We start from the raw sequence: 11213 nt of genomic DNA on the forward strand, positions 1-11213 counted from the left end.
CCGAGCCACAAGGGTGTCCCAGGGAACCAAGCCCCGGAGCTCCAAGCATTAAACATGGCAAATGAACAGTGACCATCTACCAGGATAAGAACATGTAAATAGCATGCTTTTTTCTGTTTCTTCAGCATAACAGAATAAGGTAAACCAGGCATTGCCCTTGTGTGGGGCTATCAGAGACTGAGATTTCACTGCTGGGCTCTATGACAAAATGCAGAGATAAAGTACAAGCTTAAAGGATAGTGATTTTATTACAACTAAAACAGCCTTGAGGATCTTATTTTCCTACAAGTCCAAAGATAGTGATTAAAACATATTAATCTTATTTATTTGTTCATATGCTAAGAGCTTATACTGAGAGAGGGCTGCTTGTTTTAATGTTCACTTTCTTATAAAATATTACATATAAGGTCAACATAAAATACTTAAATACAATTAGAAAGGATTTAGAAGACATTTAATATACTGCAGGGATGAGGATTTAATACTGCTAAAGTCAATTAACTATAAATATATAACTTATTCAATTACTTTTTTAATCTACAGTATAAACTTTTTTGAAGTGTTGATAGGCAAATTTTTCTTAATAATGTATGCCTTGTTTATACCTATGTTTTATTAAAGATTAGTATTTTAGTATCTTCCCAACAGCAATGGGCTCTTGGCACTTGATAGCTGAAAATTAAGTGTGCATGCACATTTATGTATTGTATTTTATACTGTGGGCAAGATAAATAAATTCTAAAAGTTTTTATATTCTCTCCCAAGCTGAAACAGTTCCAGAGCTTCACAAGGACAAAAGAAACCACCCACAGTTTTTGGTAAATTTTTCTGTTTAAACTCAAAAAAGATTGCATATTAAGACTGATAGATTATAGTTCAATAAAGAGTTGACTAAAATAAAAATCTGATGGGTGAACAGTTCACCCTTAAATCCTGCAAAAACAGTAGTTAAAACTATTTTTTTCTTGAATAATAATATATTAGAATTTAACAAAGGCATATGCCTCTCTGCTGTATTGCCTCCGAATTTTTCTTGATTGTAGGAGTTTATACGGTATTACAGGAATTATGACTACTAAACCAAGAAAGAGTTCAGGTTGTTGCAACGAAGGCTCTTCTGCCTTCCTCAATCTCACTCAACCTAAGTAAGCAACTACAATTTGAAAACATGTACCATCTATTATAAGTTAATATGTGCTATCAACATTTTAAATGTGTTTACTGCAAACAATAGGCAATGAAACCTTTTTAAAATTACTGCACCAACTCCAGGCTGATTCTTGCCCCATGTGCAGACCGAAGGCTGTTTAGCCAGTTTGAGAAAGCTGTCCATCACTTGCTGTTTCTGTCCATTGGGATTCACCAAGTGGAAGGTCTTTGCCAGAGTTTTCAGTTCAGGAGCAGAAAGTAGTTCAATCATGTCAGAGAGTTCCTGCAACTCAGATTCTGAAATGGTTAAAAAAAGTTGAAAGTAATTTTAAAGTTTTACTTACATCTAGCTTTATTTAGGAAAAACAAAGTTTAGAGGCAAATATAATGCTACTGTAGAAATTTTAGTTTGCCAAAGCAATTACTAAGGAATATGAAAAATAGATATAAAAATTATAAAGTAATAGCATTTCTCACTAAAAAGTAAAGGAAAATCTGAATAAAGGCACATATGGATAGCCATTTTGGTTTGGACATCCTCCTTCAAAGCTTACAGGCTTATTCACTCTCTAATTGCAAAACCTCCAAGTGGATCTCTCCGTAACACGTCAGAGTACAAACTGATCATCAGCCCAACTCTCCCCCCACAGGCCTCTGGCTGGGAACCCTGCCTTTCCTGGGCTCCCTCATTCAACATGCATGTGCACGTTGTGCTCTCATGGGACCAGGACACCAAGCTAGACCCTTGGGATTCAGCTGAATCAGACCTGGCTGGTATCTGCCTTCCCCGCCTCCACAGCTTGGACAGTGCCTTCTTCCTCCATTCAGCAAATACCGATCGGGAGCATACTGCACACCAAGTAATGTTCTATGGCCCTGGACACACTGCAATGAACAAACCAAGTGCCTTCCCACTGGGGCTTTTCTCTTAGCACAAGCAAACAAGTATATATAATGTCAGGTGGTGACAACTGCTATGAAGAAAAGCAGAACAGGCTAAGGCAAAAGGAACATGTCAGGGAGTCTGGGTGTATACACAGGTGCTCATGCAAATCTCTAATGAGATGACACAGTAGAGCCAGACGGAATGGGCAGGTGAGCTGTGTGGCAGCAAGCACAAGGCTCTCGAAGAGGAGTGCACACTCAGCAGGCTGAAGAACACCGAGACAGCTTGTGTGGCCACAGCCGGGTGAGCAGAGGCACAGCCAGAGCCAGATCCCACAGGGCTGTGCAGATCAAGAGAGGCCTTGGACTTGAGCAACAGTGAGCCCCTGGATTTCTGGTTTTGTTGCTGAAAAGCCATTTAAAGGTGGGTTAGCTCACCTGCAGCAGTCACCAGGCATGCCTGTTAAACGTGGAGATTTATGGCATTTGCACCAGATCCTCCCCATCAGGTGGGGACATAAGCTCCCAGATGACCCTGGTGGCACTGACATGTGGGAAGCACGGCTCCAGGCAGGATCCTGAGTCCCTCTGCTTAATCACTCACACTCACACTCCTCTACTGAGCCTTGATGCCTGTCCCCCACTTTCCCTGTCCCCACCGCAGGCAAGCCCACCACAACATTCATATTTCTTACTGCTCTCCACTACAAACTCTGCCATGCAGAAACCACTGGCTTTCGCATCATTTGCTTATTTCAGTCTAACTTGTCAGCAAGTTGAACCCAGAACTCACCTCCTCCTACCTACATTTCCAGTGCAACACTGTACTCAAAGCAGGTAGGCACTTACTGAATGCTACTCACCAGATGCCCAAGTTATCTGACATTCACATAGGCTTCACTCAAATGATTTTTGAGGGAATCAACTTAAAACTCTAGGAGCAGAATGCTTGAGAATGTGGGGGTAGATGAAAATTTTAAAGGTAATATTAGCTTCAAACAAACCATTTCAATCTATTATAAAATAAGGAACCTGAATAAGATGAGTTAAGTTCTTGCTGGAAGGCCACTGCTGGGGAAGGATGTGTTTCTTCTGTAGCAAACGGCCTCATTTCTATCCATAGGTGACTTCATGGTCCTAACCCTGAATCAGTCAAGAAAACAAGAGCAGACAATCTTTCCCTATCCTAGTGGTCTTAACCCAGGCTGAGAATGGCTTTAACATCACACAAATGTGTCCTAAGGTTAAAAATTCAATTTTAAAAATCACACTTACTATGATCTCCAGGCAGTAGCAAGGAGATGATACCCTACTACCACCACCATCACTCGGCAGACACTCAATTCATGTTGTATTGTCATGTGCCATCCCACTGAAGCGCCTTACCTGTCTGCAGAAAGCCTGCTTGCTTCAATTCTCCAATCACAGGTGTTAGGTCAGGGGCAATCTCTTCATATTCCAATTTATTCACCTTAATCCAGCTGAATTTACGTTGAAAAAGCCTCACATATAACTTCTGACCACTAGCTGCAATAAAGTTACAAAAAATAGAAGAATACTATCTTTCTTCTCAAAACCAACATATGAATATCATTTACTTTTTAAAACTGAGTTGCATAAAAGGTACTCTATTAGAAATACACATATGCGTACTCATCTGATCTAAGGAAATCTTTTTCTTCATGTGGAAGATACCATTTACTTCAAATAGCAAGTCCCCTTGGGGATGCCTCCCTGGCCCGTGCTCCTGTGACCAAAGGCCAGGAAGAGTAACCCAGACAAAAAGCCCTGGGCCAGCGTAGCTAATTCTGAGCTGTGCAAGTCTTTGAACTTTTCAGAGAATCCATTTTCTCTTCTGTTAAAAAAAAATGGGGATGTGGGGAGGAAAAGGGTCCTAACACCACCTTCCCAAAGTTGGTGAAAACATTAAACAAGATGAGGTATCTGATGATTTGTGTATGAGCCATAAAAAAGTTCCAAAGTTAGTAACGATCACTGGCCATGTTAAAACTTCTAAGAACCAGGTTCCCCACTTCTTAGCCACCAACGAACATTTCTACACCCTCAGAGAAGCCCTACCAAGAATTTTAGTTATTTTGTTCTCTTTCAGTTTAATATGTATTATTCTATTTTTGGCTGAAAATAATTGGAAAAGATTTTCAAAATATGTTTAGTTTTGGTAGGACAGCCATGTCTAACTCAGTGAACTCATCCAAGCTATTTAATTAACCTGGTTTCATTATTCTTATTAACCAGACTGTCTTTAATTTTCCATAAACTCTGAAACATACCATTGTGTTTTTTAAATCTTCGAAGTATATTTTCCTTTAAGGAGGCAAAATCAATTAGCAATAGTTATTTTCACAAACAGACATTGTAAATGATTCTCCAGAGAGCAACACACAAGAATCTATAGAACTTGCACTTGGGAAACTTCATATTGCTCGACTGTACAGAAGCACAGAGCCACCAACTACTTAAAACAAATGCTTGCCTGAACGCAACCAGCACCCAACCAGAGATCTCGGACTCCTCTGGAGCGAAGAGTCAGTGGCGTCATTTACCGGTGCGGCAGCAGAAGTAGAGATGGAAGCTGTGTGGAAACTTTATGGAATTGTGCCCAGAGAAGTATCACTGACATGTCAAAAAGTAATGCAAGGAATACTGTAATTCCATTGTGTGAACTTGAAACCCTTCTCTTCAACATGAAGTAGTAAACGTTCAGGATTTTTTGTTTTTGTTTTTTACTCTGAGCAGTCAGACCTGGCTCCGTATTACTAGAGGTCAGTACGGTCCCCCGGTAAGCTTTTCTGACCCCACAAAGGACTCGGTTCCATAGAGCCATCACAGCCCTTTGGATTAGCACTGGGCCAAGGGTGGCTCTGGCTGCAAACCTGCACGATCGGCTTAGAGCCGCCACTTGCTGCCGAGGAATTGAGACACAGACGAATCATTTTAAAAGTACCAATTTAGCCTGAAAGCCTCCATTTCCTCCACACCCTGACTTTCAAAGGCAGAGTCCAGGAACCTAAAATACTGTTGGAGGAAAAAATAGACCTCAATCTACCTTGGTTTTGTTCCTTCCTGTATTCTACTTTCATTTTTGAGTAAATGGTGTGCAAAAACCACCAAACTACCCAGCAGTAACCCTGATTACATGCTGGAAATGCAAAGCACACTTTCCTAAGTCATGCTGGTACATTTTTTTGTCATCTGGAAAAGGTTTTACAACCACCAAACATACATGGAAAGGAAAACAGCTGCTTCCATTATAACCAAAGCACAGCTTGTAAAGATACTGCTGCAGGAGCAGACATCACCAGGCACAAAATCTCTTTTACAGGCCTGTCCTTTCTCTAAGGGAAAACTGTAGATGCCTGACTCTCATCAGAACTCCCAGGGGATTCACAAAACCACACTGACTCCTTGTGGTCGTGAGATCACCGCCCATCCCATCAGGGCCCAAATCATGACAGGATATGGGAAACAAAAACTTGAAAGTAAACAGGCCTAAGATACCTGATAACTGATAAAACGTAGTTACAATCCCCTTCTCGTGTTCATCAAAGAGCATTCTATCATCTTCATTCTCAAACACGGCTCTCAGCACCACGAGGAAACTCCGAAGGTAATAGGGATGACTCGGTGGTGGTAGGATTTCACTAGGAACATCACAGCTTAACCTCTGCTCCAAAGGAATCCTGCAAGTGATTTCATCCTTTAAGTCACTGTCACCTTCCAGAGCAAGTTCTTGGACGTTACTCCATTTCGAAGCATTATGCAGAGAGCTAGGAGATTTTGCCTCCCGACTGGCCAAGTGTGTTTTATCTTCAGAATCAATAGTCATCTTCACTTCTTCACAACTACCGGCCTTACAGTTTTCAACAGCCTTACCATCTCTTCTGATACTCCCCTGCTTTGTAAGACTGTCCTCTGAATTAGACTTTAATTTATTCCCCAAAGTTAAATCAGGTAGAAATAATCCCACAGCATTATCTGGGAAGGCAGGGGTGAGGGCTGATCTCCCACATTCCTGGGCAGACTTCTGGCTTTCAGCTTCCAATATTTGATTGCCTTCTACAGGATGCTCAGGAGTAGTCCGTTCCTTAGGAGAATGGCAGGCAAATGCATTCTCCTTTTGAGAACTGTTCTGCAAAATCTCATCCTTGTCCTCAGTGTCTGAACAGTTATCAACCAGGTTCCTAACCACTGTGGATGAGGAACTCTTTGGACCCTGATTGGCAAATTCCTCATTCTTATCTATTGATCTTTTTGTCTTTATGTACCTTCTGGACAATTTAGATGACAGGCTTCCCAAAGGAATGACTTTCACAGTGTGATGCTTCAGCTCATCTTCATTTTTGCACACCAAGTCACCATGCCTTTTAAAGTAGGGACTTGTCTGCGGTCTTAAGCCGGTTTTTGCTGAATCACTTTGACCCAGGGTTAAATTTGTCTTTGATGGTGACAGCTTCTCTGGTGTTGCATCTTGTAAGGTTAAATCTACTGTGGACACATTTGAATTCCTTAAGCCACCGTGCTCGGTGCTGTCATTGTTAGCACACATTTCATCAAGGTGCCGGTTTAAGTCGTATCTTGGCACCATTTTACTACAAATGGGGCAGGCAAGTTTAGCAGGTGGTACATTGTTAAAAAATGAAATAATAGAGTTAGATTCATTTTTTTTACTTTTGCTAATTGATAAACTTCTACGAGGTCTTTTTCTTGCAGGCGATTTCCCTTCTGACATGAGTATTAGAAAAACTGGGCGTTTGGAGCAATAAACCACAGGATATCACTGGGAAACTAGCAATGGTTTACTTTTACTTCCTTGACTTGAAATAATAAAAGGTGGGATTCTATTTGACTTCATGCTATTCGTTTAGTCAATTTCTTCCTCCTACAAAATAAAATACATATAGATTACAAACATTTTTGTGAATTCAGTAGAGGGGGGGAAAGTAAGCTCTGAAACATGAACGGCATTATCTCTTGAGATAAGGAAAATCCCTGGATTTGGAACAGACGACCAAGGCTCTACTCTTAGTGCTGTACACGCAATTCCACTGTGTCCCTGGACCATGAAATGCCAGCGTTAGGATAATTTTTAAGGCGTCTTTTTAAGACCTAAAACTCCGCTTTTAAAAAGGGAAAATTTGTCTAGTATACTGGGCCCTTTTCTAATAATGACTGCATCGGTAACTTTTCCCGGGAGATAATGCCAATCTGCGCGCCCCCTACGGTCACTCCTGCCCCACAGGCCGGCGGAGAGGAGCCCCAAGCACGCGGGCATCTGTGAACACGCTCGCGGCCCCACCGCGGGCCACCGCACCGGAGGCACCTGGGGCTCAGCCCGGCCGCCCGCCCTCGCGCCTCCTCCCGCGGCCTCCCTCCCTCCCTCCGGCCGCCCGCCGCCCGCACCGCTCCGCGCGAGCCCCGGCGCGCCAGCCTGCAGCGCCCCAGTCCACCCCGACTTCCCCGCGTCTCCCACCGGCTCCGCGCGCCCAGGCATTCCCAGCCGATCCCGTCTCGGCGGGCCACAGGCTCGGCAAGTGGAGGCTCGAGCGATCGATCTCAGGCTGCCTTCCAAGCAGGGTGGTTGCGGCCGGCCGAGCCCTCCGAGAGGCGCGGGGCTCTCCTTCCCTTCGCACCCAGAGAAGGCGGGCCGCTTGTGCGCCCCGGCATGTGCACCCTGAGGGAACCCTTCTCCCAGCCGGTGGGAAGGTTGCCTATTGGGGTGCGTTAAGGTTCAAAGTGCAAGCCTCCAGGAAGACGCAGGCCTGGACTCCTCCAATTAACCAGCGCCTGCGAGACAGCAGAGATAATTCAGTCACGCGCTGGGCTATCCGAAGACGCAATGGGTGTAAATAACCTCAAGAGTAACGAAAGAATAACATGCAGTCAAGTAATTAGGGTGTGATGGGTTAGGGGTATTTATTGTTTTTAATATAGTTTGTGAGGTTATATAATTTAATGTACAATAAGGGCTGTGTTTAACAACTGAGAAAATACTGAAAGTTTATCAGCTCTTGAACACACTGAATACCAAAGGCCCGTGTCACAGAAGTCAAATCACAAAACATAATGACAAGGTTTTGAGGAAAGGAAAAGGAATAGCTTATTAATTTGCCAGCCAATGAGGGAGCGGCAGGCTCCTGCCCTAAGGAACGCTGTCCTGAAAAGCACAGTTAGGGCTTTTAAGGGGACATGATGGGAGCGAGGCTGTGGTGTCCATGACCGCAGAAACATAAAGCAGCAACTTGCGAAGATCAGAGCAGACATTCCTATGCCAATTCAATTGTTTTTTGTTTTTACCAGTTCCTCCTCAGTACCCTGGGATAGGATGTCTTGGGTTCTGCAAAATCAGCAGAAAATAGGGAGAACAAAAACTGCCACCTCTTAGTGGTTAAAAGATTTGGGGGACTACTTGAGTTCCTTTCTCAGTTAATGTTAGTGTTGAATTTTAAACCCAAGGATTTAATCCCACTGTCTTCTGTTACAATACTAGCTGGTTCCAGTATCCCCAGCAACAACCCAGAATGTAAGCTTTCTGAGCTAAGGGACTCCGTGCTTATGTCCTTCCCCTCCACTGAACAGCTGGTGCCAGCACTGTGTAATTACTCCATAAATGTGTGTCAAATGAATGCATAAAATAATGAACCATATTGAAAAGGGACAGTAGGGACTCCATCAACAAATATCTATTGAGTACCTATCTTATGCCAGGTAATGTTCTTGATGCTGAAGATAAGGCAGTGAATAGAATGAGGATTGGGGGAAATCCCTGCCTTTAAGGAGAACACATTCTAGTGGAAGAAGATAGAGAATAAAGCATGTAGAGAATTAGAAAATAAGTGTTGTAGATGAATTATACATGACAATAACAAAGGTGAGTGTAAATGTAACTTGCTGCAAGTTTTTTTTATATGAAGTGGTAATATAGTAATTCTAGACTATTTTAAGGATGCCTATTTTAATTCCTAAACAAAAATTCATGCAGTTAGAGCTAATACATTAATAGATATTTAAGTGGACTATTAACATATTTGACTAATTTTGACTAAAAAAATGGAAAAGAGGAACATAGGAATAAAATTAGAGACAAAAATAGCAAAATAGTTAAACCAAATACAACCAAAACAATAATTACAGCAAATGCGCATGGATTAAATGCTCCAATTAATACATACTTAACTATTTAGAGGTCAAAAGCCACAAGGCCTTCAACTTCCTCTCAAATTGTTCAGGAAAAAAAAGACCGATAATGTAAACTGGAGCTAAAGTTATTGGAATTTTTCTGTAACTTTATGAAAATAAAAAGTAGTTAAAAATGAGAACATCTAACAAAATGCTCAATCTCTTTAGGAAACATAATTTAAAACCACACATTGTGTTAATTATACTCAGTAGAAAGACGAAAAAAGCTTTTCAAATCCCGCCAATACCAAATGCTGACAAATATAATTAAGTGCAAATGTATACAACTACCATTGACCCTTGAAAAACATGGGTTTGAACTGCACATGTCCACTTAAGCATGGATGCTTTTCAATAAATGTATTGGAAAATTTCTTGGGAGATTTGTGACGATTTGAAAAAAACATTCTTTTCTCTAGCTCACTTTAAGAATACAGGATACAAAGTATGTGTTAATCAACTGTTTAGACGGTCAGTAAGACTTCTGGTCACTAGCAGGCTATTAGCTTTTGGGGAATCATTATAGGCAGATATTTGATTGCACAGAGGGTCAGTGCCCCAAAACTCTACTTTGTTCAAGATTAGCTGTACTTTGAAAAACTTGACATTATCTTTTGAACTTTCTACCCAGCAATTCTACTCTAAGGTACATTAGAGGTTAGAGCATAGACCAGAACTGTGGGAACAGGATATTCACAACAGCATTATTCATAACTGTAAACAAATGTCTTTAAGAGAATGTATAATAAAATTACGGTGTATGGATGAACTTGAGGGAAATCAACAAGTGAAAAAGCAAGCCCTAGGTGAGGACATATAGTGTCCTATTTTCATAAAATTCAAGTACTAAAAAAATTAAATGATACATTGACTAGGAGTACATGTTTATGTGGCAAAACATATCCAAATGTGAAGGAATGCTAAACACACAATTCAGAATCATGGTTCCCTCCTTACCTATTATGTAGATACTGAAACTACTGATAGAGAAAAGCACATACTATATTTTGTTTTTAGATAAAGGGTAGTTTTATTTGTATTATGCTAATTTTTATAGAAAAAGGATGTAAATATTCCACCAGAATGCATACTTCATTATATCTAAGAATTACTGTTTTTTTCACTTATATCTCTGGAATCTGCAACAGTGCCTGGCACAAACAAGGATATAAAATGAGTATTATCTTTAGAATGTGTTAAATATTACACTAAAAATGTGAAATGAGCTGATAAAACTCAGATGGGGGAAAAAATAAAGATAATTTCAACTATGCAAATATCAAACTGCCCTTAGATAAATAAAATGAATCACCACTCCACAATGAAACATCCTCATCCTGACAATCATGAATAAAATAAGAGAACTAACCTAACAGCTGAGTAGGGACTGGCAAACTGCCTTAATTTTAAAAGAATATAGTAAGTCCTGAAGCCATAAAAAACTCAAACATGACATTTCACTAAGGCTAGTGAGAGCTGGGGGTTACTCCCAACTGTGTAGAAGACAAAGACACACTAGTGAAGAGAACTCTCTCCTGAGTAAAATTTGAAACCAAGTTACAAGGTGGTACTGACAGGAGATCCATCTAGCAGTCTGGCCAGGCTCCACCCTGAGGTGGCCAGCTTCCCTATTAGCAGGAATGCAGAGTACAAACCTCAGCAGGCTCTTCTCGCCCACTTCAACTGTCCCTGTAGATGACAAGAAGCTTCCCCCATTAGCTCAGCTCAAGCTTAGTTCTCACTTTCTGTCCATCTGGAATAGCAAGGTTGAAGGCATTTCCATCAAAGCATAATATGACATGCTATTAGAAAGCATTTCTCCCTGGATGTGGAAGTCTCCACAGCCTGCCTACCATCCTAGCTGTGTTCACCTTCCATCACGTCTAGATGACACCTGCCCTCCATGCATCTTACCTTGGACAAGCCCATGCAAACCCTTTGCTCAGGTGACATGAGATCATCTCCCAAGGGAAAGATAGGAG

The 11213-nt window shown here is 41.4% G+C and overlaps 1 protein-coding gene across 4 annotated transcripts in view; it reads right to left on the reverse strand.

Annotated features, from left to right (window-relative positions):
* The window catches only part of FAN1 (FANCD2 and FANCI associated nuclease 1), a 42649-nt gene extending 34772 nt beyond the window's left edge, over positions 1-7877 (reverse strand). For 2 of the 4 annotated variants that reach the window (XM_073227091.1, XM_073227094.1), the window contains exons 1-4: positions 7456-7529; positions 5554-6934; positions 3421-3561; positions 1245-1446 (exon numbers count right to left, since the gene is read on the reverse strand). In XM_073227091.1, the coding sequence (XP_073083192.1) occupies positions 1245-1446; positions 3421-3561; positions 5554-6784 (1574 nt within the window). In that variant the 5' untranslated portion in view covers positions 6785-6934; positions 7456-7529. Of the gene's footprint in view, positions 1-1244; positions 1447-3420; positions 3562-5553; positions 7424-7455 lie in introns of those variants that run through there. The other 2 variants (XM_073227093.1, XM_073227092.1) reach the window with 2 other exon arrangements.
* Between the last annotated feature and the right edge of the window lie 3336 nt (positions 7878-11213).

This window comes from Manis javanica, chromosome 18 (assembly GCF_040802235.1).
Source record: "Manis javanica isolate MJ-LG chromosome 18, MJ_LKY, whole genome shotgun sequence".
Lineage (NCBI taxonomy): Eukaryota > Metazoa > Chordata > Mammalia > Pholidota > Manidae > Manis > Manis javanica.